At 44.7% G+C, this 27182-nt stretch overlaps 2 protein-coding genes and 1 long non-coding RNA gene across 12 annotated transcripts in view; all 3 read right to left on the reverse strand.

Annotated features, from left to right (window-relative positions):
• Window positions 1-269: 269 nt before the first annotated feature.
• Window positions 270-1423, reverse strand: LOC138144488 (uncharacterized). The gene is made up of 2 exons (XR_011163967.1): window positions 1214-1423; window positions 270-1119 (listed from the first exon to the last, which is right to left on the reverse strand). It is a non-coding gene; the product is annotated as an uncharacterized lncRNA (long non-coding RNA).
• A 10610-nt stretch (window positions 1424-12033) lies between these two features.
• MYMX (myomixer, myoblast fusion factor) overlaps window positions 12034-27182 on the reverse strand; it is a 35455-nt gene continuing 20306 nt past the window's right edge. The window contains exon 5 of the mRNA XM_069065868.1: window positions 12034-12656. The gene's annotated coding sequence lies outside the window, so the exon portion shown is untranslated. The remainder of the gene's footprint in view (window positions 12657-27182) is intronic.
• The window catches only part of SLC29A1 (solute carrier family 29 member 1 (Augustine blood group)), a 31377-nt gene continuing 16228 nt past the window's right edge, over window positions 12034-27182 (reverse strand). For 9 of the 10 annotated variants that reach the window (XM_069065857.1, XM_069065862.1, XM_069065861.1 and 6 more), the window contains 11 exons: window positions 25808-25995; window positions 24410-24549; window positions 22887-23021; window positions 22651-22748; window positions 21427-21505; window positions 18209-18385; window positions 15587-15663; window positions 15152-15260; window positions 14605-14690; window positions 13707-13909; window positions 12034-12661 (listed from right to left, as the gene is read on the reverse strand). In XM_069065857.1, coding sequence (XP_068921958.1) covers window positions 12550-12661; window positions 13707-13909; window positions 14605-14690; window positions 15152-15260; window positions 15587-15663; window positions 18209-18385; window positions 21427-21505; window positions 22651-22748; window positions 22887-23021; window positions 24410-24549; window positions 25808-25995 — 1404 coding nt within the window. In that variant the 3' untranslated portion in view covers window positions 12034-12549. The remainder of the gene's footprint in view (window positions 12662-13706; window positions 13910-14604; window positions 14691-15151; window positions 15261-15586; window positions 15664-18208; window positions 18386-21426; window positions 21506-22650; window positions 22749-22886; window positions 23022-24409; window positions 24550-25807; window positions 25996-27182) is intronic. The other variant, XM_069065867.1, reaches the window with a different exon arrangement.

Raw genomic sequence — 27182 nt, forward strand, 5'->3', positions numbered from 1 at the left:
TATTCTTTTTTAAGGCTTTTCTTCTTTTTAAAGGTGGCGAAGTGGAGTACCTGGAGCCAGGAAGACTTCTAGCCTCAGACACTATGTGACCCTGGGCAAGTCACTTAACCCTGTTTACCTCAGTTTCCTCATCTGTAAAATTAGCTGGAGATGGAAATAGCAAACTTCTCTAGTATCTTTGCCAGGAAACCCCAGACAGGGTAACAAAGATGTCAGACACAACTGAAATGATCTGAACAAAGCCCCCCCATTAAAATAAAAATACCTGCTGTAGAAGAGTTACATTTTAATGACCATTTGTAGCATGGATTAGTTTATAGCTAACTCAGAGCAAGGTTCTGAATCGGAATTGGAGCATTGGGGAGGCACCAATAGTGGGGTGAGGCAGGAGGAAAAGAAGAGGTGGGAGGGTGCACCAAACCAAAAACCTCATCTACTTCATATTTCTTCCCTACCTAGACAGGTTGTCATTGTGTTTAGGTAGGAGTGGCTGAAGAATCATCATTTCCCACACCCCACAACCAGAGGTGGCATATCTTTGTCACATACTGAATCCAGACCAGCATGCCAAACAAAGGAAAATTAATGAAGTCTATGTGAGTGTGATATGATGGTGAAGCAGGAAAGACCAAGTAAGGATTTTCCTATTATCTGTGTGGAAACACTGAAATGTGTTTTGCTGCTGAGAAGCCTGTAGAGCCATCTCCTCAGGGTGTGATAAGAATATATAGGCCTGGTGGCTCATCTAGTAAGATCACTGGCTCCAGTGTTGGGATGACCTGGGCATCAAATATGGGCTCAGATACTTAGCACCACACACAGAAATAACTGGCATGTAAACTTGAGCAAGTTACTTAACCCCAATTGCTTTAAAAATAATAATAATAGCCTTTCCCCCAACATGGTGCCGAAGGCGAAGAAGGAAGCTGTTGTCCCCCCCAAGACAGAAGCCAAGTCCAAGGCCTTGAAGGCCAAGAAGGCAGTGCTGAAGGATGTCCATAGCCACAAAAAGAAGAAGATCTGAACATCCCCCACCTTCCGGTGACCCAAGACACTGAGACTTCGAAGGCAGCCCAAATACCCTCGGAAGAGTGCCCCTCGCAGAAACAAGCTCAATCACTATGCCATCATTAAGTTTCCCTTGACCACCGAGTCTGCTATGAAGAAGATTGAGGACAACAACACCCTGGTCTTCATTGTGGATGTCAAGGACAACAAGCATCAGATCAAGCAGGCCGTAAAGAAGCTGTATGACATCGACGTGGCCAAGGTCAACACACTGATCCGGCCTGATGGAGAGAAGGCCTATGTCCGTCTTGCTCCAGACTATCATGCTTTAGATGTTGCCAACAAAATTGGAATCATCTAACTTGCTGTGTCCCCATTCCACCTACGATAAAAATAAAGTTTTCCAGAATAAAATAATAATAATAATAATATATATGGGCGGCTAAGTGGCGCCCGCCCCGGAGTCAGGAGAACCCGAGTTCGGTTCCAGCCTCAGACACTTAGCACTCACACAAAAAAAAACTAGCCATGTAACCTTGGGCAAGTTACTTAACCCCAATTGCCCTCCAAAAGGCAAAAAAAAAAAAAAGAACATATAGCACTTTAAGGTTTGCAAAGTTTGCACTTGAAGAATTTCCAGTCTTAAAATCCTATGTAAATGTGAGCCATTATTATTATTCTCTTATGCTGGGGAGGGGAGCAGAGGGGGAAAGCACTTTTTAGGAGTTAGTTCAGTTATGAGAGAGTCCTGGGATTACGCTACAGTTGTTCCAAAACCTGTTGTGAGGAATGATTTTGTCACAGCATTCACCATCCCAACCTGCCTCACCCTTTTGTCTATTATTTCTGGTCAGTTTTTGAGAAGGTGCCATGTATATCTGAGGGAAAGGCATACTTTTTTCTATTCCCATTCAATTTTCTCCAGAGGAGTGACATTGCCCCACCCCCCCCTCACCCTTCTATTATTTCTGGCATGTACAACTGAGAGAAAAGTATACTCCTTTCCATTCCCATTCAGTATTCTCCAGAGAAGTGACATTGTCCCAGCCTAAGCCCCACACTTGTATTATTTCTGGTCAGATCTTGGCAGTGGGGTTTATTGGAGACAAGTCTTGGTTCTGATACTTTATAACAGTGGACAAGTCACTTAGCTCCTCTGTAAAATGGGGATGATAATTCAACAGACACATACTTCATTCTGTATTCAGATGACATTCTCTGGGAATGGATAGCATTTTTCATCCTAAAACCTTCAGAGTTGTCTCAGATTGTTGTATTGCTGAAAATAGCTAAGTCATTCACAGCTGATTATCTTACTAAATAATGTTGTTACTTTGTACACAGTACATTTGCATAAGCTCACCTACGTCTTTCCAGGTTTTTCTGAGAGCATCCTGCTCATCTTTTCTTATAGTACAATAGTATTCCATCATAATCACATACCACAACTTTTTAGCCATTCCCCAGCTGATGGGCATCCCCTCTATTTCTAATTCTTTCTCCCTAGAAAAGAGCTTCTATTAATATTTTTTTATATATAGGTCAAGACCCTCACAAATCTTAAGCATCTCCATCCTCTTCTTCTTGCACTTGATGCCTGGAGAAGGGGTGGTAAAAGGGTTCTATTTTTAATTGTCATTTTAGGATCGATGAATGAAAAGACAGCTCAGAACAAGGTTCTGTGGAATTAGAACGTCGGGGAGGCATCTATTGGGGTGAGGCTGGGCACAGTAGGAGAAGAAGGGGGTCCAAAGGAAGGATAACAGAGATGAATTTGATCCATCTTTCCTTCTCAGTCTCCTTTTCCTGCTTGGGAGGTGGCCTGAGGTAATGAAACCACACTGCTCGAAAGTGGCCGTTGAGATGAAAATGACCTATTTAACTTGTTGCAATGAGGCCCAATGTCCCCAAGGGGGAGCCTCAAGACCTTTGTGATTTAATCTAAGGCTGATGTCATAGAAGAAAGCTGGGGTTCCAGGGGAGGGCACCTCTGAGCTCCACCCCCTTCCCCCACAGTGAAATGAGGACAGTGACGCTGGCTCCTCCTCTCCCTCCCTCCCTCCCTCTCTCAAGGACAGCTGCAGGACACAAAGTTCTGGGAGTTTCTAGGCGCTGGAGATACAGGGGAATGGTATGGGCACAGCTCCGGAAGATGTGTCCATGACCTGGGGCTAAGGGTTCTGGGGAATGGGAGAAGATGGTGCACGAGGGTGTGTCTTGTCTGCAGAGTCCTCTCTGCACTGGGAAAGCAGTTTAAGCTGCCTCCAGAATTGGGGAGGGGGGGAAGCAAAGAGCCCAGAAATGCAGGCAAGAGCTAGGGGCCACTGTCTCCCAAAGCACAGTTACTCAATAAGCCAGCTCCCCAGAATATTAGAGCTGGAAGTTCATCTATCCCAACTCCCTTTTTGTTTCAGATGAGGAAACTGAGGCTCAGGAGGAGCCCACAAGTTTGTGACAGAGCTAAGATTAGAGTTGGGCAGTGTGGAGGAGGATTGGACAACATACTCTAAATGAAATGTAGCCTTCCTTCAAAGTTGGGATCACCAGAGTTGAACCAGAGTGCCCCAGACACAGGCTGGTCACTCTTGAGAGCCTTTCCCCATTTGAAGGCCCTCTCATCTTTCACCTTCCCAATCTTTTTACTTTGCTTCCAATGATCCCTATGCTACCATCCAGTGACACAACTTCCTTGCTATACCTCAAACTAGAAACTCACCTCTTGGATCTGGGCACTTTTTCTTTCTGCCCCCATGCCTGGGATGCCCTCCTTCCTCATCTCTGTCTCCCAGCTCCCCTGGCTTCCTCCAACTCAGCTGAAATCCCTTCTATAAGAAGTCTTTCCCAGGACCCCCTTAATGCCAAGTACTTTGCCTTTGAGGTTACCTTCCTTCTACTGTGTGTGTGTGTGAATCCAAATATAGTTGTTTGCACAGTATCACCCCCCTTAGACTGGATGCTATCTGAGGGCAGGGACTACTGCTTTTAGAAGAGGGTCTCAAGCATAGAACCAGGCTTAATAAATACTTGTTGATTTGACTTGACCATTCTTTCTCACTCTAGCTCCTTTTGCTCAGGCCTGAACTGCTCCTTCATCATGGTACTATTGACTTTGCCTCATGTTTTCATCATGGAGAGGTTGAGTCCATGGGGTGCCAGGAAGGAGCCTCCCCAGGCTGGTTGGGTGGATGGAGCTAACATAAATTCTCCTGAGCCAGCATGGAGCACATTCTGGCAGGGAAAAGTACAGGAATAAATTTGCTCTCAGTAGATTTAGGCTTAGGGTTGATTCTAGAGAACAAGTCACTTCCCCTCTTTGGCCTGGATCTTGAGTGTTTTTGCTTAACTGTGTTTTGTAACCAGGAAAGGGGGAACGGGGTGTTTCCAAAAATGACTTAGGGTATAAGAACAAACAACATGAATGACATTCTTTTAAAATAAAGCAGTTGGACAAGAGAAGGTTTAGGTTTTTTTAACCTTTCTTTGTGTCCTGTGGACACCTTTTGCAGTCTGGTTAAGCCTATGAACCCTTCTCAGAATAATATATTTAAATGCATATAATAGAATATATAAGATTACAAAGGAAAACAAGAGTTAATGAAAATTCAGATTTTTTTCCACTTTTGAGTGCACAGACTCCCCCTGAAATCTATCTGAGCCACTTAAACACTCTGGGCCTTGTCTGTGGACTCCAGGTTAAGAAGTCTCAGACTAGATCATCTCTGAGGTCTGGATTTGGAGTCAAAGGACCTCCATTCAAATCCTGGCCTGTGTGACCTTGGCAAAGTCAATCACTTTAGTCCTCAGTTTCCTCATCTGCAAAATAAAGGGGATTAGGGTATGGGGTAGCCTAGATAGTCTATAAGGTCCCTTCCTGGCTTTACATCTATGGTCTTATGTTCCCTGTAGCTCTTTGGTCAGTTCTTTTTTTTTTCTCTTCCTTTCCAAGCTCCTCAGAGATAAGAAGAGACAGCCAATTCTGTTATTCTCTGCTTTCTGAGTCATCTCAGACTGACCCTGGAAGCTTCTACCCATACATAATACACACATACACACACACACACACACACACACACGAGCCACCTGCCGCAGTCTGTCAGGCCCCAGGGAAGGCAGAGCTAACTTAACACTAACCAGAACCAGGCAGAATTTGAGGGAAAGTTGTTTAGGGTGTGAAGAGGATGCAATTCCAGAACTGAATGAGAACACTGGGCATGATCCATTGTGTTTGGGGGTCATTTGTGCTTTTATCTGCTTCTCTCCGTAATTTGGGCAGAGCATGGTAAAGGAAAAAGCAAAGGCCTGGCTGGGTTTCTGAAGATGTTGTTCAGACAAGCCTGACTCTTTGTGACCCCATTTAGGGTTTTCTTGGTAAAGATACTGGACTGGTTTGCCATTTACTTCTCCAGCTCGTTTAACAGATGAGGAAATTGAGGCAAACAGGATTGTGACTTGCTCAGGGTCACAAGCTAGTAAATATCTGAGGTCACATTTGAACTCAGGTCCTCCTGACTCCAGGCCTAGTGCTCTGTCCACTGCATTAGTTAGCTGCCCCATCAGATGTGTTCTTTACCAATTTGTTCTGTAGCACAGCATCCAGACCGGTACCTGACATATATCAGTAAATGCTTAATAAATTTTTATTGATTGACTTATTGATAACTGAAAAAGACTTTCTCCATTTGGGATTCTTATTTCACCTTTGCAACGTATCTTGGTGCCCTTTTCTCTTCTGATACTGCCACCACCCTGAGGCAGGTGCCTTATCATTTCACCCTTGGACTACTGCAATAGCCAGCAGGTGGGGGTCTCCCTGCCACATTGTCTCTCCCCACCCCACCCCCATCCATTTTCCATTCAGCTGCCAAAGTGGTTTTCCTAAATTGAGATTTGACTAAGTTGCTCAGTGATTCCTTATCACCTCCAAGATTAAATACAAAATCCTTTCAGGCATTTGAAGCCTTATGTCACCTAGCCCTATTCCCTCCAGCTTCTATCCAGTGACACTGGCCTCCTTACTACTAGATGAGACATGCCATGTCTCAGGTCAGTGCATTCTGACTGTCCTCCATGTCTGGAATGTTCCCCCTCCTCATGTCTACTTTCTGGCTTCCCTGAAGGCCTTTTCAAAATCCCATCTTCCTTGAGTAGAGCTCCGGCCCCGGAGTTAGGAGGACCTGAGTTCAGTTCTGGCCTCAGACACTTAATACCCACACAAAAAAAATCTAACCGTGTAACCTTGGGCAAGTAACTTAACCCCAATTGCCCTCCAAAAAGGCAAAAAAAAAAAATCCCATCTTCCCACAAGAAGCCTTTCCTAGTTCCTCATAATTCTAGTGCTTTCCCTCTCTTATTTCCTATTTATCCTGTATTTGGCTTGTTTATACATAATTGTTTGCTTGTTGTCTCCCCCATTAGGTGGTCAGGGGTTGTCTTTTGCCTCTTTTTGTATCCCCAGATTTTAACACATAGTAGGTGCTTAATAAATGTTTATTAAGGAAATGTTTTGCATGACTGCACATAAATAACTTTTATCCAATTGCTTGCCTCCTCATTGATGGGGGAGGTGAGGGAGGGTGTGAGAGAATTTGGAACTCAGAATTGTAAAAAATAAAGGTTAAAATTGTTTTTACATGTAACTGGAAAAAATAATATATTAAAAATTAATAAATGCTTATTAACTGTGACTAATTGAAAAAGATGTTGGTTCCTTTTAAAAAAGATGAAAACTCTGAGTTCACCTGGAGAACAAGAGTAAACACCGGGAAAACATATCAATTTTCAGTCAGGCACATCCTAATGTGCTAATACTCCCTAATGAATACAATAACCGAATAAACAGATTACAAAATTGAGAACATTCCTGGTAACCTAAGTGTAATCTCCCCATTAACTGAAATCTAATGGATAGAGAGCCAAGAGTCTCCTCCCCTTTGCCCGTATTTGGAAAACAGGTCAGTGAATGAATAGTCCAGGGTCACACCATGCATCAGAGGCAAAGCTTATCTCCACCCCTCTCCCAACCAGTTCCTGACCTGCATCATGTTTTGTCCTAAGCATATTACTTGTAATATGGGGTGTGGATGGACAGCAACCATCTGGATCTGTCCTTTGTCCCAATCATATTCTACCCTGTATTATGCTGTTACTTAATTCTGGGGCTGTGGGAGGACCTTAAATCCTGGTTCTGGTATTTCTTACCTGTATAATTTATTCTATACTTTTATTTATTTATTTATTGCTTTTTGGAGGGGGAAGGGCAGGGCAATTGGGGTAAAGGGACTTGCCCAAGGTCACACAGTTAAGTATTAAGTGTCTGAGGTGGGATTTGAACTTAGGTCCTCCTGACTGCAGGGCTGGTGCTCTACTCACTGTGCCACCTAGCCACCCCTGAGAAGAGTTCCATTGGCTTCACCAGACTGCCAGAGCCATCCATGGTACAAAAAACATTGAGACCCTATCCTATTAAGACTGTTCTTTGAAGGTAGACTTTCAATTTTTATTCATGACAGTCAGACTATATCATTGCTGTTTGTTGAGTTGTTTCAGTCGTGTCTGACTCTCCATGACCCCACTTGAGGTTTTCTTGGCAAAGATAACAGGGGTTTGCCATGTCCATCCTCCAGCTCTTTTTACAGATGAGGAAACTTTGGCAAACAGGGTTACATGATTTGCCCAGGGTCACACAGCTAGAAATTGTCTTGAGGCTGGATTTGAACTCTGGAACATGAGCCCTCCTGACTCCGAGCCTGGCACTCTATGCAGTGTCTACAAATAGCTGGAAATTAATAAATGCTTGTTGGATTTATTAATTAATCCAGTTTTCATGAAAATTGAGTCTCACCACATCCTTTAAAACTCAATATGAAGGAGCAGTGTCAGAGGCTGGATTTGAATTCAAGTCTTCCTGACTATCTGCTGTGCCACCTAGCTGCCTCATACCACATCACAAAGAACACAGGTCTAGTCAGGAAGGCCCTGGTTTCAAGCCTGTGTTAGGCACTTACTAGCTGGGTGATCTTGGATAAGTTACTTAACCTCTATTTGCCTCAGTTTACTCATCTGTAAAATGGGAATAATAACACTTATCTCCCAGGGTTACATTCAAATGAGGATCAAATGTGATAAAAGTTATATAAATGTTAGCTATTATTAACTCCAGGGTATCTGCATGGTGCCCTCTAGTGCCATAAGTCACCACTGCAGCTTGGTAGCCAAGAGATAATACCCAGAATATGTAGCATTTCACTTTTTTTGAAACTAACTTTCCAACATGTTTTACATGACTTCACATGTATAATCTATATCAGTTTGCTTGCTATATTAGGGAGTGGGAAGGGAGGGAGGGAGAAAAATATGGAACTCAATCTCTCAAAAAATGAATGTTGAAAATTGTCTTTACTTGTAGTTGGAAAACAAAATACTATTTAATTCTTTCTAGAAAAAAAACCTTTCCAGATGAGGAACTGAGGCCTTTACTCAAGGATATACTGTGAATTAGTATTGCAGAAATTTGCAGTTAGGTATAATACATGGATGGAGTAGACTATTATGTCTTTGTAAGAATATTAAAAGTTCTGATTGTCTTATGTGAATTGATGCAGGATGACGTCAGCAGAACCAGGAAAACAGTAATTACAATGTAAAGGAACAACAAAAACAACCATAAAATGTTGTTATGTAATTATCATATACCATCAAATGTAATTCTAATGACCAAGCCCAACCCCAGAGATAAGAGAACAGCGGTGGGAGGGTTAAAGATGTGGAACATCGTATATACCATCAGATTGTTGATGTGTTAGTTTTGCTGAACTGTTTTTTATTCTTCTATCTCTTTTTAATTATTTGTTATGAATAATAACAAATGAAGGATGGTCCTCTGGAAGAGGGGGAAGCAGGTATGGATTCAGACATGAATAATGATTATGTAAAAGCCAAAAACATTCAAAATTAAAGAAATGGTGACTGAAGAATTCTGAGAAACATAGGCAGACGACTGATGGAAGAGTGACGTGAGCAAAATCAGGAAAGCAATATACATGACAAACAAAAACCTCAAACTGAATTATAATGTTATATAACCAAGCTTGGCCCCCAGAGAAAAGTTGAGAAAACAAATCTTCCTCCCCTCATGGTCAACGTAGGGTAGTGTGGATGTAGAATATTACATATACTGTCAGATGTGGTTCAAGTATTGATTCTTTTTGTTTACTTGCTCTTAATTTTTCCCTCTTTTTATTCTCTGCTGCTGTCTTGTCCTTTGTTCTCGAAGACTGTGACATCAGGGAGGTGATGCCATAATGTGCAAGTGAATTGGACTTAAGGGAGGGAGGGGCTGTGCCAAGTCACCAGCCTCACTTTGTCCTCCAGAGCCATCTGGATCCAGTGGTGAGATACAGATCAGGATGACTGGAGATGGCCCAGGGTGCAGTGAGGACTCTGTTATAAGGGATAGCATAACCAGCTAAGTTTTCTTTTTTTAATATTAAAGGCAAAAGACAGAAGAAAAAAAAATAGAAATTAAAAGAAAAAAAAGAGTTGGTGTTTTAGGAATGGAATAACAGCTCCTATCTTCTGACCATCAAGACCAGAGTTCTTCTCACTGGCCCATTAACAGCAGACCTGGTGTCCAAGACAAGAGCCTAGCCAGGTGGATCCTAAGGTTGGGAGTGAATAGATAGCAGCTGAGGAAGTCAGGATATTGTGGCTATATGGTTTTCTTCCGGGGTAGGGGTAGGGGAGGTTGTTTCTGCGGAAGTAGAGACTGGAGGACTGATGTCAGACTTCATCTGGTAGCCCAGATTTCTTTTCCACTCCTCTATTATCCCATATCCTATAAACATCTCTTCAAACCCCAACTTCCTCCAAGAAATTTTATAGAACTAGTAAGATGAAATAGGTGATGGCTTCTTTAATCCTTCAATCCGGCTAACTAGCTCTAGGGATCCGGGAACTTAGTCCTCTGCCCCCTACTACTCTTACTTCTGACCCTAAGAGGATGTAAAATTTATATGTGATTTCTAAGTGCAATGTCTGACTTACAGGCTCATTCTATACTCTGAAATGTAGAGACAATAGCAGAGAAAAGTGGGTTGTAAGCTGTCAAGTCCTATGCAAATTCGACAGGAGCCTTCAATTAGATAAATAAACCATCTGGCAGTGGTGCTCAGAAACACCAGTCGAGAGGCAATCTCCTTGAGTCACTGGCTCAACTTTGAAATTAGGGCCAGCAAAAATATTTCCCTGTCTTAGGTATTTTTCTCCCACTGTGCATGTGTGTGCGCGCGCATGTGCCCTGTATATTTGTGTCTGCACAATGTGTCTGACTGGGAGCCTGTCCAAGGGCAGGGCCTGCCTGTGTCTATCTGCCACTCACTCTCTGTGACACAGCAACTTTTCGAGGTAGATGGCAAAACTTCCTTAAACTTTGCCAGGACTTTTCCATTAAGTTGGGGGGAAATCCCTTTTGGGGAAAGGCCTAAGTTCAAGGAAACCCAAGAGACCTGAGCTCCCAAGGTTGTCTGTCTGACACCAAAATCCTGGCCTCCTTCCTCTCAGACCCTTCCCTCCCAGGCACAAGCCTGTTGGGGTGTGGGGAAAGGGTCCAAGGCTGAGCCCTAGGGCGCCAAGCTGGCTAGTCCCCTCATTCTGGGGAGACACAGGCCCCCTTGTTCTCCAGGAAGCCCAGCAGGAGTGAGAGCTGAGGCCAGGGATGGATGCCAAACTTTTGGAGGCTTGAGCCCAGCCTCTGACTCCTTCAGTACAGGCGTCTTAGGAGTCCAGCCAAGAGCTGGGGGGTCTGCGATCCTGCCTGGGGTTCACTTACCCCTGGGGCACTGGTGGGGAAGGGAAAGAGGGAAGAAGTGGGTACGTGTATGTGCAGGTAGACAGAAATATTTCACATGATGATATTTCTGACAGAAAAATGTCAGAGCTAATCTGGATCTGAAGTTAGGGGGAGTAGGATATCACTGCAAATGACAAAAGTAGGTTCTGTGTACCTTTTTCAAGAGGCACAATGGCCTCCAGCGGGAATAGGGCACTGGACTGAAAAGATCTTGGTTCAGATCTCACCTCAGAATCTTAGTTTTGGGACCCTGGGGCAAATAACTTTCATTTCTATGTATGTTTCTTCAGCGGTAAAAGGAGGGCCTTTGACTCAATGGCTTTTAAGATTTATTCTAGTTCTAGAGCTGTGATGCTGTTGTTCCATCATGTCTGACTCTGGGTGACACCATTTTCTTGGCAGAGATACTGGGTTGGTTTGCCATTTCTTTCTCCAGCTTATATTAGAGGAAGAAACTGAGGCAAACAGGATTAAGTGACTTGCCCAGGGTCACACACCTTAATAGTGTCTGAGGCCAGATTTGAACTCAGGAAGATCTCCCTGATTCTAGGCCCAGCACTGCATCCACTGTGCCACCTAGCTGCCCTAGATATCACTCCAAGTATTTCCTTAAGGGAATGGGCAGTACACAGCACAGAGTAAACACTTAATAGATGCTTGTAGACTGACTCAAGTCTCTCACTCTGGGGGGGGGGGTGCGTTCTAGGTTTATCCCTCCCCTCCTGTATCATCTGGAAGCACTTCAGTTACAATGCTAGCTGGGGAGACTGACTCATAGGCTGTTAGAGCTGGAAGGTCATCTAGTCCAATCCTGTCATTTAACAGGAGAAAACAGACCCATGGAGGGGGAGTGGAGGGCCTCAATCATCCAGACCCTGCAGCTAATTCAGAGACAAGACTAGTACACAGGTCTCCTGGTTGTAAGTCCTGAGCTAATCTAACACACTACATTGGATTTCTGTTCTCCCTTTGGTACTCCCCTACTGCCCCACTCCCCACATACATATAAAGGCAGAAAATATGTTTTGTGTAGCTTGGACCCCATTCCTACCATGATCATTTGGGAACACCCTATCTTCCTTGGGATACCCACCCCAAGACACCACAAAAGGCCCATTCAGTCCCTCTCCCCTTCCCCCATCCCTCCCCCTCTACAGAATGGAGCTGATGAGAAACACTGAGCAAAAAAAAATCCCTAATGATTTATTGGATGCCTTTGAGGGGCACCTGATTTCTTTCTTGAGTATAAAAAAAGGCAATATATGGCACTGTACATGAGACATTACATGGAAAGGCTAGGGACAGGGAAAGTGCTGGGGCTGGATGGATGGAAAAACATGGCCAGAAAAAATTGACCTAAAGCAATGCTTCATCTCATCCACCTGGCCCCTAACACCAGATACAGACATACAGAGGGATGGACATGGGGATGGACAGACACACACAGAGCTGCGGGGGGGATAAACACTGTTTTGCCCATAGATGGGTTCCATCGGTCAGTTAGTTAAATACTGCAGGAAGCTACTGACCTCTCTGTGCTTTCATCTGAGACCCCTTCCCCAGGATAAGAGAGCTCTAGCTATCTGGCTCCCAGTGTCCAAAGAAGGAGTTCTGCTCCTCTATCCCCAGCACAGGTAGTGAGAAAACAGAGGTCAGAAGTGGATGAGGGAGGGCAGCTGGAAGATTCCAAGTGGTCACACCATAGCCCGTAACCCGAAAGACAGTAAGGCGCCCAGAGCCAGACCCAGGGAGAGGAAGAAGGCCATGATTGCACCTGCAGTCTCAGCTTCTGAAGGTTCCACTTTCCTGGGGGGAGATGGGACAAAAGGCAAGGTCACCCCAAGACTTCTGTATCCAGTTCCTTGGAACTCTAAATCTAGTAATCTTTCCCCAAAACGTACACTTCCAGATTCAGGATAATTGTGTTCCTGGCTCCTTGGCCTGGCTTACAGCAAGTCTCCCACAGTTCTTCTCCTAGGTAATCTCCTTCTTTACTTTAGCACACACACCCTCCTCTACTTGGTCGCCAACCCAGGGCACCTTGCTAGGTGATACTTACATAGCCCATTCAGCAAAGCATTCCCACCACCCATTCCCAGCATCCTCTGTAGGCTCTTGCTTCATCATTCTCCCCTCTCCCCCGTGAAGCCTCCTCCCTTCACTGCTCAGGTCCATGTCCTGAAAAGGACCTGTGATACCCCATTCACCTGAAATTGTACCCTGAACATCACATATGAAATGCCCTACAGCAAACAAACTACACTTCCCAGAATCCCAAGCTGGAAGTTAGCTTACTTCCTGCCTTTTAGCAACCAGAGCAGCAGAGGCTCCAGGGAATGTACGCTGACAATGCAAGTCAAATGCAGGATGCTGGGTGGGTAGATCTTTAGGGAAGGGTAGCCAGAAAGCTATGTGAGAAGGGCAGGGAAGCATAGAGTTGGGCACTCCCACCGGCCGAGGCTGATGGCTACCCAGACCTCTCTGAACTGTGCAGCAGATTCCACAGGTTCAGACTTTGTCCAGCCTTATCTCCCTGCAGCCTGACCTTGGCTCCCGGCACACCTAATCCTAGAGGGAGGAGTCTGTTTCCCTCCAATGAGACTGAGGTTCTCAGGTGCACAGAATGGGTCTCTTCTAATCAAGCCAAAAGGATTAGCTCCCCCTCCCTGCCCCTTCTCCTTCCCTCCTCCATCACTCCAAGCTCAAAACTCTGAACAAAGGACAGCAACTTACATCAGATTCACCGGTCAAAGGACATAGTGAGTTCCTAGGTCGTGCCACCTGCTGGTTAATGGCACTGCCCTGGAAGACCCGCCCTCCCCCTCTCCCTCTTCATGCCCTGCTCACTCACTTGGGGCCAAAGCACATGCAGAGGCTGGCGAGGTAACCATTGGAGAAGGCGAATAACACCATGAAGATGATGTACCAGGCATCATGGTGGAAGACCACAGGCAGGTACTTCCTCGGATGAACATTGCACAGCATCAGCAAGGGCACGAATACAATCCTCGATACCACCAGGGCAGGCAGTAACCACCGGCTGTCCTTTTTAGGCTGTGGAGAAAGGGCCACCCAGAGGTCCTTGGTTTTGCTGCCTGCCCCATGTAGCTAGGAGAGTCCTCTCCTAAGACAGGGTCCCTACACTTACCACTCATTCATTCCTTCAACATTTATCAATCAATGGGCATTTATTAAGCTCCTGGCCTGGAGGCACAAAGACAGAACTATTCTTGCCCTCTAGGAGCTTACTTTCTATTGAGGTGACCAATATGAGTGAATATGGAATAATTGGGGGAGTGGGGCATTAGCAGCTGGGGGAGGTGAAATCAAGAAATCAGGACTGGCTTTCTGTAGGAGGCAGCAACTGAGTTGAACCTTAAAGGAAACTAGGGGTTTTAAACAGCAGAGATGAGGCAAGGGAGTATCTCAGATATGAGGCGCAGCATGTGCCACAATGTGGTCCCTGGCCCACTAACCACCCACAGACAAGGACAAGTGATCACATGTGTGTACAGCACTCTATTCTGGGACATCTTTAAGAAGCTTCTAGTCCAGCAAGTTGCACCAGAAACCCCAAACCCTAGTCCCACCCACCACACATTCCTGGGTTGACCAGTTTCAAAGCAGGAGAGGGCAGCTTAGATCCCCTTCCCATACATAAATAGCTACATGCTTTATTTACTCTTCCATTGTCAAACAAAGTTCTGTGGGGACTCTGACAACATCCTACCCCCACAAGCTCTACTTACCCACATGTACAGAGTAGTGAGGCTCCGGCCAGCCCAGTCAAAGACATTGAAAGTGAAGAAGCAGGAGACAGGAATGAAATACTTTTCTGGAAGTGAGGGGGTGAAAAAGTTACAAATTAGGAAATGTCCAGGGTATGAGACCCAGGGATGGGCTTAAGAGGCAAGACACAGATTCTAGTCTCAACTCTGATCTCTGCGTGACCTCAGAGTAAGCTCATTGTTTCTCCAACTGCACAATACACCCTGATTTTTACTTTTAGGGAGCTGATGTGAGAACAGAATAAAAAGATGGGAACAGGGAGTCAAGGGTTAGGGACACCCTCCTAACCCCTCATAAGTCACTGACCCATACATAAGCAAGTTTCCCAGTCTACCCCCCACCGACCCAGTTCCCTATCATCTCAAAAGGAAAGGGAATAAACTCGGTACCCTAAAGACCTCCAAATCCTAGTGAAGGTACTTTCTTTTTACCTCCCTCAGTTTCCAGTCCCTCCCCTCCAATTCCATACCCAATCCTGCCCTGCCCACCCTGCCCTCCAGCTCTCACTCCAGTCACTGGTGCCTGCAATGGTGGACTGGACCTCAGCAGACACAGCAGGGAACACGCCGATGGTGACGGTGAAGACAAAGCAGACAGACAATGCCAGAACCCAGATCTGGGAAGTGGAAGAAAAGGGGATGGTTTCCTCCGGAGGGCACTGGAGCAGGTACGGGGAATGGATGTGGGGTGGCAGTTCAGTCTCATTTTTGGATGTGTATTGTGCGGGGTAGGGGAGCTGGAGTGATAAGGACAGGGGAGGAGAAAAAGCAGAATAAAAACTCTTCTCCTGGACCCCGCCACCAATAACACAAGGTCAAAAATGGGGAAAGTCAGATTGAAGATGGAAGAAGAGAACAGAAAGGGTTAAGGCCAAGGGGGTAACAGGAATGGGCAAGGACAGGATATGGAGGCAGAAGACCCAGGCTTTCTACCCCTCTCTACCTGTTTCAGGATAGCTATGATGGAAGGTCTCTCATGTGTGCTGGACTTCCCTCCTCCACTCTTGGCACAGTTATCTCCTGGGGAGAAGACAAAATAAACACCTGAGGTGGTCCTAAATTAGGGCAAAAATAAACTTGTTCTTTTATATAGTGTTCTAAGATCACAGATTTAGAGCTGGAAAGGAATTCTGAGGCCATCTAGTCTGACCACCCCCTACTCCTACCCCTCATTTTATAAATGAGCAATGTGAAGCCCAGGGACCTTCCGCAAGGTAATATAGATAGTGTGGAGCTAGAGTTTGAAACCAGACCATCTGATTCCAGGGCAAGTGCTCTTTTCACATTCTAGCATCATCTTCCTACTTCCCACCTCTACCCTTTGCCTTCACCAAGGTCTCAGGTTACTGGGTAGAGAGAATGCACAAGACAACCATTTCAGTCTCACTTGACGCAATCTCCATGTTCTCTGCTATTACCTTTCCACAAAGAACCCTAGAACCTCAGAGCTACCACTCCTCATTTAGGTCACTACAATGGCCTCTTGTCTCCTCTAGGTTCCCTTCTCTAATCTATATTTCACCCTGTCCCTAGTAGAGGTATTTCCTTATGGAAATACACCATTTTTCATGTGTCATATCTCAGAGAGAGAGCTCACTGTAGTAAAGAGAAAGCAGGTCTAGGTCAAGAAGTCTGGGATCATAACACATACTAGCTTTGACTAATCAAGGGGTTAATCACCTCCCTCTAAGACTATACAGTGCAGTATAGCTATTGATCTTAATACAGGGAGTTTTTTCAATAAGGAATTTCCCTATTAAAATGACATGAAATCACAGGCCTAGCTAGACCTCCCACCCCCAAACCCTCTCCATACACATATGTTTACTATGGCTTACTTCATCACAACCAAAATCTTTTCCCTTTTAATGGCCTCTATAATTTAGTCCTGAGCTTCCTACACAGCATCCTCCTTCCCCCGAAGGGTACCCTCTGATCTAGTCAGAAGTCTCCTCAGTGGCCCACAAACTACCTTACGCCTATTCCTATGTGGGAAAGTGGAAAGATAATAGGATTTAGAGTCAAAGGACTCCATGGTCTAGTGGATAGAATGCTGGACTTGGAATCACAAAGACCTGAATTTGGGGCAGCTAGGTGGAGCAGTGGACAGAGCACTGACCCTGGAGTCGGGAGGACCTGAATTGAAATGTGACCTCAGCACTTGATATCTACTAGCTATGTTACCCTGGGTAAATCACTTAACCCTGACTGCCTTGCCAGAAACACAAAGGCCTGAGGTTCAAATCCCACCTCAGATATGTCCTAGCTGTGTAACCCCAGGCAAGTTGTTTAACTTCTCTGGAACTCAGATTCCTCATCTGTAAAAAGGGTTTCAACTTATCACCTCTTATATCCCTTCAAGCTCTAAGATCTATGATCCTTTAATTCCATATGATTGAACAGTATGATATAACAATAAAAAGCTAATAATAGGGGCGGCTAGGTGGTGCAGTGAATAGAGCACCGGCACTGGAGTCAGGAGGACCTGAGTTCAAATCTGAGCTCAGACACTTGACACACTTACTAGCCGTGTGACTTTGGGCAAGTCACTTAATCCCAACTGCCCTCCAAAAAAAAAAAAGTAAAAGGAAATAACAAAGCAAAACAGTAATAATAAAAATAAATAAATAAATAAATAATATCTTATTGATTAATAATACTATACTGGGCACTAAAAGGTGCATAATATCCAATCAAGTCAACAAACATTTATTAAGCACCTATTATGGCAGTAAGCTAAGCACTGGGAATATAAAGAAAGACCAAAAAAAAAAAAAAGCCCAATTCCTGCCCTTGAGGAACTTCCAATCTAACAGGGCTAGAGTCCAAATACAAGCAACTATGTAAAAACAGTTTATTCTAGAGAGGATAAATTGGAGATAATCACAGAAGGAAGCCACTAAGAGGTGACTAAAGAGGTCTAGGAAAGGCTTCTTGTTTGTAGAAGGTGGGATTTTAGTTGAGGCTTGAGGTAGCCAGAAGGTCAGGATGAGGAAGGAGAACCACACTTCAGGCTTGCGGCATAGTCAATGAAAAATGTATAGAGCTGCGAAAGGGAAAGAGGGACACAGTTCACAGTCTAATGCCCAGAACAAGGAGGTGATGGTTCCAATCTATTCTGTTCTGGCCAGGCCATTCTCTCTAGAGTGCCATGTTCAACTCTAGGCACTCTATTTTAAGAAAGAGAGACAAGCTGGAGTGTATCCAGGAGAGGAGAACATACTTTATGAGGATCAGAAAGTGAGACTGAGAGGTAACAGAGGATAGCTATTTCCAACGACGCAAAGAGCTAGACTTGTTCTGTTTGAACCTGAAGGGCAGGAACTAGGAGCAATGGATGGAAGTCACAGGAAGTCAGTTTTGGATCTGACACCAGGAAAAGCTTCCCAACAATCCAACAAACAGGAGGCTCAGGATCATTCACTGGAGGAGGACTTCTTGGGTCATCTAGTACTTACTCTTCAGATTACACACATTGTAATTAACAGTGTGTTCGTACTCACTAGCTGGGTAAAGTAGGGAGTGGTGTGGAGGGGATTCTTGGACAAGGATGGATTGGACTAACCGCCAACTGAGGTCCCTTCTAGTTCTTGGGTTCCTTGCTTTTGTGAACTTGGGTAAGTCCCTTCTCCTTTCTGGGCTTCTGTTGCCCCCCAGAAGTAAATCGAAGACAGTAACACTACCCAAGAGGAAGTGTGGCTTAGTGCAGAGGTGTCAAACTTGCAGGACTGCCACAAAATTCCTGAGTGAGCCAGAACCAGACGAAAATGTAATTGATAAATGTTTAACAAAACAAATTGAAAAATACAATGCAACACAGATAACGTTAATTTGTGACTTTCTAAGTCAATGATCAGGTTTCTATTTGAGTGGGCTCCACTGGCTTAGCAAATAACTTTGAAGTCAAGAAGACCTATGTTAAAGTCCTACTTATACCTGACCCATAAGGGCTATGTGACCCTTAGCAAGTTCCTTTACTCTCTTCAGGCCTCAGGTGAAACATCTCTAAGATGGTAATTTTCAAAGCAAGAATGGATCTGCTTTTGGTAAAGGAAATTCCTCACCAACAACACTGTTGCCATCACAGATCCAGTCCAAAAAAAAAAATACTACCTACTTTTCATTGTAGTGGTGAGGAAATCACCCTTCTAATCTTTGAAATGCTACCCAAGGAGCAGCAGGTATGCCCAGGCCCCTCCCCTAGCCCCATTGACTCCAATGGATGCTTCTTTGGCCCTGTTGGGCCATCTGTACATAACTGTTTTCACCATCCTCATGGTTCTCATCAAGGGTAGCTTTGGCAAGGTGATACTAGATGAGAACATGCTGGGTCTCTCCTAGAGAAGGATATGATGGTGCAGGCAGCATCCTGGCCCTGGGGGGCATTGCAGGTGAGTGGCTGCTTCACTCCCTTCCATTTTCTAGGTTACTGATTATACTTTGTGATGGAGTCAATGATGGGTGGGCGGGGACTCCTATATCACATTGCAGCAGCTGGGGACTCCAGACCTCATTCACTCCTGCTGAATATGGGTTCAGTTGGACAAGTTTTATAGGGACCTCATGAACCACATTCAGCAGCTCTTTGGGTCCTTTTGGGGAAACTTCCATTGGCCTCATCTCCCCACACAATCAGGGCATCATCTACAGGGACCTGAAGCTGGATGTGATCCTGAACACAGAAAGACACATTAAGATCATGGACTTTTTTTTACATGTGAAAGGAGAACATCTCCCCTCGGACCACTACCTGGACCTTCCGGGGGACCTCAGACTAAGTCACCTATAAGATTATTGCCTACCAGTCCTATGGGAAGTTGGTGAGCTAGTGGTCCTTTGGAGTCCTGCTGGAGGGGATGCTGGCAGGATGGCCTCCATTTGATGGAGAGAATGAAGAAAAGCTGTTTTAGGCCAGCAAGAAGCAGATGGTCACGTCCCCAAAAGCACTGTCCCAGGAGATGGAAGCAATGTGTATAGGAAGTGTATACGCTCTGGACCCAATGATGAGGCTGCCATGCATCTACATACCTTCTTTTCTTGAACTGATTGGCAGACTACCTTGAGAGGCTAAAGATTGCCCCTCCCTTTGAGCCATGACCGTGTGGCTGCAGTGCTGAGAGTTGACAAAATTCTTCATTTCTTTGGGCCCTAGAGCTGAACCTACCTGAACACCAGGTCCTGGCCAACACCAATCAGGATGGATTCCAGGGCTTTATCTATGGCAATTCCAACTTTGTACATCCAGATACCTGAGGGATCCTGCATACCCTGCCTATTCTACCTCCCTAATTCTAGTTCTCACCAATGTTCTAGTATCCGCCCCCTCTCCCCCATTCTAGCTTCTATTCTCCAACTCTGACCCACACTCATTGCCCTGAGCCTAGAGCCTACCTTCAACTCAAGGTCCTGTGGGAGGTGCTCCGGGAACCCAGGGAGTAGATGGAGATGAGGCCCCCCCCCAGGCTGGGGCCCAGCTTTCAGATCTACCCAGTCTTCCCTGATGCCCTTCTGGAGCTCCCCTTCTTTCCCAACCACGGCTCAATTCCCTGCTGCCATGTGTGACTCAAGTCTCATTTCTCATGGAGCTCTTAAGGGCTCTCTCATTCATAGTTCCCACATCTGTCTGCTCATCCCCATCTCTCAGAGATGGGAAATAAAGTTGGGGTTTGATGCTGAAAAATAAATAATTCCTGCCTCTCTCCATTCAGTTTCTTTAGCTCAGGCCCTCCATCCTTCCTTCTTTCTTCCAACTAAACCCTACCAATCTTTCAAGCTTGACCTATTCTCAGAGACCTTAGAAGACAATACAACCACAAACATCTACTAGGAGTCCCATTTTTTATAAGAAGTCCCATCTTACAGAGAGAACCGTGCTAAGGGATTGCCAGGGGACACGCAAAGTTTAGACAACACAAGATCCCTGCCCGCGTGAAGGTTACAGTCCAGCATAGGAATGTGTCATGTATACAAAGTGCATTCATATACAATTTTACATGATAAGCCCTCACTAAAGAGGGCTCATAAAATAAAGTACTGTGTGAGTTTGGGGGTGAAGGTGGCACTCTGGTCAAAGGAAGACTTTTGGAGGAGAAAGCTTTGAACTTACAAAGTGGGCCCTAGCTCACACAGATCTGTTTCTCCTGAAGATTTCTTGCATGGACAGTCGAAAACTTGCAATTTTGAGCTTGCAACTGTTTTTCCTAATTTATTTTTCATTTATTAAATCTGTGTCCCCAAGTAAGATATAAGTTCCTCAAGGGCAGGCAATATATCTTATATTTCTCCTCACAGCTGTTAGCCCAGAGATCATATGTAGGTTGTTTTTTTTTTTTGTTCCTTTGTTTTTAAGATTGGTCTACCAATTCTGCCCAGATTGTAGGTACAGCAGTCACTCACAGGCTTGACCCAACTGCTGTTCTGCTTTTTCAAACATGGTCTGATTTGCCCCTCCTAGGGCAGCATGATGCAACTCTCCACCAGCACACATTCCCTCAAGGCCTACCATATTGGCATTACTTATGGCAGACACAAGACTGGGTTTTGTCCCACTGCAGCTCAGTACTCAAGTTCAACCAATCTGCCAGCCTGGAGGAGAGAATATATGGCAGCATGTGCTGCCATGCCCAATCATATTTTGTATTTCTTCTGAATCACCTAGCCCAGAGACCACATTTTCTGTATCCTTCATAGCATCTAGCAGATAAAAGACTTCTCTCTCTCTTCCTCCTTTGAGTATGTATTCCCTCAGAGTAGCCTCCCTCCCACTCCTCTGCGCCCAGGTACCTCTGCGAATCAAATCCATTTTGGTTTCCCGCTCCCCATGAGCCTCCGTCTTGGCTTGCCGGTAATATTGGTAAAATTTCTGGCAGGGTCAAAGAAAGAGAAGGAACACCTCGAAGTGAGATTCTTCTCCCCAGTTTCTTACTCTCCAATCACCCTTTCTTAGAGTCTGAGATCTAGGACCATGACCTAATCCAACCCCCTTATTTTATGTTTTTTTTACGGGGAGAAGGGAATAAGATGTTATCTACATGTATAAGCAATGAAGAAGAAACAAACATGATGACTGACCCATATACCTTCTCTGTCTCTCCCAAAACCTGGAGAAGTTGGCAAATAGTAATTCATGGGGGAGGAAAGCCAGACCATAAATACCCTTGAACCCCAAGGGCAGGGGTGGAAGGAGGATAAACTTTTCCTCAGGTCCCAAGGTAAGGATCATTTGTCTACTGGTGGATTACTTTGATAGGAAGGACATAGTACAGGTGTCAAACTCATGGCCCAAATCAGAAGAAAATATAATTTGAAATGTTTAACAAAAAAAATAAATAAATAAACAACATAGATAATATTAATTTATGGCTTTGTAAGCCAAAAATATGCAGCTGGCAGAGATCCTCTCTTTCTATTTAAGTGTGACATCACTGGCTTAGAAGCAGAAGGGGGTTCCTAAAGTACTAAAAGGGGAGAATTGTATGTGTGGGGTTTTGGTTTTTTTTGGGGGGTGGGGCGGGATGCAGTTCTTGGAAGAAAAACAGAGGGGCTTAGGCAGCTCTAACCCCCACATTTTACAGGCAGCACTGGGTCTGAAGTCAGAAAAACCTGACTTTAAAATCAGCCTCAGATACTTACTGGTTATGTGATCCTGGGCAAGTCAGTAACCTGTTTGCCTCAGTTTCCTCATCTGTAAAATGGGGATAATAACACCTATCTCCCAGGGGTTTTGTGAAGATAATATTTGTATATTTCTAAAGCACTTTGCAAACCTTAAAACAATATATGTAAGTTAGCTATTTATTTTTTACTGTTATTATTTTTACCACCACTACTACTACAGATCAGGAAACTGATGCCCAGAGAGAAGTGATTTATTCAAGTGGCAGAGCCAGTATTTCAAACCCAGGTGGCTAGATTCCAAACCCAACTCCTTTTCTACCATGCTACACTGTGTCTATTGTTCAGGAGCCCCCCCACCCCTAGAGGACAGACTTCCTCCCCTTATCTTACCAGGCGAGGCAGGACCAAGTAGCATATAATAGAAAAGACAATGGCCACACAGGCAGTGATAAAGTATCCAAAAGCACTTTGTTCCAGTTCTGAACCACCTAAGGAGGTAGAGGGAAAGGAAATTACTCACAGAGGAGGCAAGAAAAGGGAAGGGCCTCCATCCCTAACCCATCCCCTAGGGCCATTTCCCCTCTCTTCACCCCAAGGTAGCCATTAAAGAAGTGTGAAGAACTCACTGGCGATGGCACAGATCATGGCCAATGCAGCAAAGGTTCCAGCCAGGCCCTGGCCACTCATGATGGGAACTGTGTAGCTGGCAGGCAGGAGGCCAGCCAGGCCAAACAGGCTGCCCTGAAGAATGGCTCCAAATGCTAAGGAGAACACAGGACATGGTATAAGGGAAGGGGATGGAAAGGAGGCAAGCTGATGAGATGAGAGGAAGTAAGACTGTAAGCTCCTGGAGAGCAGGGCCAGCCCTTCTTTTTCCAGCACTCGGCATGGTGCTTGGCACACTGTGGCTTCTTAATAAATATTTAATGAATTGAATTGGACAGTAGAGATGGGACTGGGGGAAAGCAAGTCCCAGAAGATTGTTACGAGGTGAAGTGAGGACTGGAGGACAAGGAGAAAGCCACTGGCCACTCCAGAGAGTCTTTCAAGGAGGGGGGCCAAGGCAAACATTTCTTCATTTCCCACCAGGCTGCACTCCCTCCAGTCTTCTCCATCATGTTCTGGAACCTAGTATCTTGCCCTTCCCACTCTCATCTTTCAATTTCCTTTCAAGTGTAGGCTTCTTTAGAAAGTAAACTCCTTGAATTGCCCTCCAACCCCCCCCGCCAATTTATTTGCATTCCCAGCCCTTAGGACAGAGGCCAACACATAGTAAGTATTTAATAAATGCTTGATGACTGACTGTTTCTCCCAGGCTGGGGGAGTCTAAGGAGGCTCTAATTCAAATAGATGGGAAAATAAAGACACACTGTAGGGAGGGCAGGTAGGGGAGAGAGGTAGGGGAGTGGATAGTGCCAGACCTAGAGTCAGGAGGATGACCTGAGTCCAAATCTTCCCTCAGACACTTAATAGTTGTGTGATCCTGGGCAAGTCATTTAACCTTGTTTGCCTCAGTTTCCCCATCTGTAAAATGAGCTGGAGAAGGAAAATGGCAAACCCCTCCAGTATCTTTGCCAAGAAAATCCCAAACGAAGCCATGGAGAGTCAAACTCAACTGAAACAACTCAACAACAATAAACAGAAGGGAGTAAGCAAAAATGGCTGGTCAAAGACACTCCTTTCCCCAGGGTCTACTTTGCAAAGAGAAATAGGGCCTGTGCAATTCAGTGGGATTCCAGTGAGCTTTTGCCTCTCCTGGCCTGTAACTAAGTTTCCATACCACTTCTGACCCAACTCTACAGGGTGTCGTCTCCACCCAGGCCTTTCCAGCTCCCCTTTTCTGTATCTTCTTCTCCCATGAGAATGTAAGCACCTTGAGGGCAAGAACTGTTTTGCTTGATAGCATCTGTATTCTGAGGACTTAGCACATACAGTAGGCCCTTCATAAATATTCTACCTATATATCTATTCATTCACCTATCTATCTCTGTATGGAACAAGAAATGAAGACATGGGGAAGAGACATCAACCAATGAGGAAGGGAGGAAAATTCAAGCTGAGAAAGTCCCCACTGGCTCTCTGTCACCCACTCCCTCCCCCCCATTCCCCAATCAGCTTTCTTCTCCCCTGAAAACTCCTCAGAACTCACAGTTGATGATAACAATTTTAATCATGGTGATAGTGAAGAAGGGCATAGGATCAAGGTTCACTTTCACCAGGATGGCTGTCAAGGTAAACATCAACAAGATGACCACCAGACTGCCTGATATCCTCAGCGCCTGAGGGATCCTGCAGAAAGAAAAAGAGGAAGAAATGTGGGTCAAACCCATATTCCCTCTCCCTAAGGCTGAGACAGGGGAATCACAGGTCTATAGGCTCACACAGGAGTGGAGGAAAGGGCATGGAGCAGGGAGGAGGGGGATAAAAAGGATTCAGGACAAGCTAGGCAGGAAAGAAATGGGTGTGGTGGAGAATGGGCAAGGAATAAGTTCAGAGGATTTCAAACTGGCAGGGATCCCTTGGAGATCACTAAGGAGGTCAAAAATACTTATATTCAGCTCCTGCCTCAGATATACAGTGAGTCCCTTAAAACTCTTTGATTCTCAATTTTCCCCCATACTGAAAATAGGGATGAAATAACTCCTACATCATAGGGTTCTTGTAATGATTAAAAAAAATAATGTAGGTAAGGCATTTTGTAAACCTTAAACCATTATAAAAATGGGAATGATTACTACTGATTCCAAACCCCTCATTTTACTAAAAAAAAAATCTTATTGATATACAGTTATCTCCTCCACATTGAGGGGGCTAGGGACATGGTAGCAAACCTATGTAAAAATTTTTAGGCCTCCCTTTGTACCAAAGAAGAAGCCTGAATTATTATGGTATTAAAAGATAAAGTATGTTGCTATTATCTCGTACTAATCATATATTTTATGCACTTCTGAGTTTCTAAACTTTTTCTGTGTCATCTGTTGGCTTTTGAGTGTCCTCTGTGGCTTCTGCAAAATTCCCATTTATTTTTTTATGTAAAACTCACAATATATTGAAACCATGATGGAGAAAAGTTGTGATGTAGAAGGGATAACTGTAATTTGTGTTTATATAATAATCATTTCTGGGGAAAAGAAAAACTCTCTAACCCACTTCAAAGACTGAACCCTCTTCTGGGACAAAATAAAACAAGTAAACAAAAACATCTAATATTGCAGCAGTGGTATGGCAGAAAGTGTACAACATTCTACCCTAGAACCTTCTTACCTCTCTGCCATCCCATAGAAAACAGAAAGGGATGTGGATGTCACAAGACCCTGGCCTGAAATCTCAGAGCTGCGAGAGAGAGAGAGAGAGAGAGAGAGAGAGAGAGAGAGAGAGAGAGTTTGTGTGTCTGTGTGTGTGTGTGAGTGAGAGAGAGAGAGAGAGAGAGAGAGAGAGAGAGAGAGAGAGAGAGAGAGCCTGGTGGGCAGGCCATCATCATATCCTTGCTGAAGCAAGGAGTTAGGGCAGAAGGGAAAGGAGATGAGTCATAGAAGGGTTCAATTACCTTTGATGAAGGAAAGAGTTGAGACAGGTGAAGATCAGTAGGGGAAGCATGGAACATATGGTCATGACATTGTTGAAAATGGAGTCTAGGAAACTGGGCTTCAGTGGGGGTGATGATGTGGTATCAAGGAGGTTCCTGGTTTCCTCTGTCAAGTTATTCTGGGGTGGGCCCAGACGGCTTCTAAAGTACTGAGGAGAGAGGAGGGCAGTGAGGAATACTCAACAGGTACTAAGGTACTCATTTGCACATGAATCCATTAGCAAATAAGCTCTCAGCATATTCACAACAGGGTGAATGAAGAAGCAGATGAGAATCCAGCTGTCTTCTAGTAAGGCAGACAATGTTGAAATTTGCAAAAATATGTAAAAAAGAAGGCTACTCTGTTCACTAGGAAGGCAGGGTAATTGGGGTTAACTGACTTAAGTAATAAGTGTCTGAAGTGGGATTTGAACTCGGGTCCTCCTGACTCCAGGGCTGGTGCTCCATTCACTGCTCTACCTGGCTGCCCCAGGTTCACTAATTTTTTAAAAGGAAGCCACCTTTGTCCCAATGCCGTCTTGGAAACTGATAAGTCATAAAGGAAAGAAGGAGGCTAAATCCTGTAGTGGAAAGACGTGGACAAAGTCCTGGCTCTGCCACTTACTACCTGGGTGACTCTGAGCAAGTCACTTCCTCTCTGGGTCTCAGTTTCCTCACGTTTAGAATGAGATTGCTTGTAATGTATGATCCCATAGTATTCTTGGATGGTTCTTCATTCATCTACATGGTTATTCCTTTCACTGGCAGAGATTATAATCTACCCAGGTCTTCTTGGTTCTTATCTTTGCCTTCCCAGAAATCCCTCTAAAGTAATCCACCCAAGGTATAGAAAGGCCTTCCTCTCGATTAACCCGGAGGTGTGCTTCATTTTCTCCATTAGGGTATTCACACTCACACTGGGCTTTGGGCAAGGATCCCATAGAGAGAGAGTACCAACATTGACACCTGGGTTTTTTCTTTTCTTTTTTCCATGGAAACCATATTTCCATATTAGCCATGTTGCCAAAAAAAAAAAAGGCAAGAAAAATAAAGAAATACATTCTAACAAGTCTAGCAGTCTAGACAGATGGTGAGGTATTGAGAGAGGAGCTGAGTCAAAAAGGCTTGGGTTCCAGTCCCACCTTCTGACACATACAAGGCTGTGTGACCCTGGGGGCAAGTCACCTCAGCTCCAGTGCCCAGAAAGTTCTCTAAGACTCTTAGTTATATCTTCCTAGAGGAAGATTCCTATAATCAATGAATCACGGGTCCAGTTAAAAAAAAAAAAGGCAGGGGCAGCTAGGTGGCACAGCGAATATAGCACCAGTCCTGGAGTCAGGAGGACCTGAGTTCAAAT

The sequence above is a fragment of the Petaurus breviceps genome, unplaced genomic scaffold (assembly GCF_028583685.1).
Source record: "Petaurus breviceps papuanus isolate PSGF00001 unplaced genomic scaffold, PetGlider_PUasm1.0 90701, whole genome shotgun sequence".
In the NCBI taxonomy this organism is placed as follows: domain Eukaryota; kingdom Metazoa; phylum Chordata; class Mammalia; order Diprotodontia; family Petauridae; genus Petaurus; species Petaurus breviceps.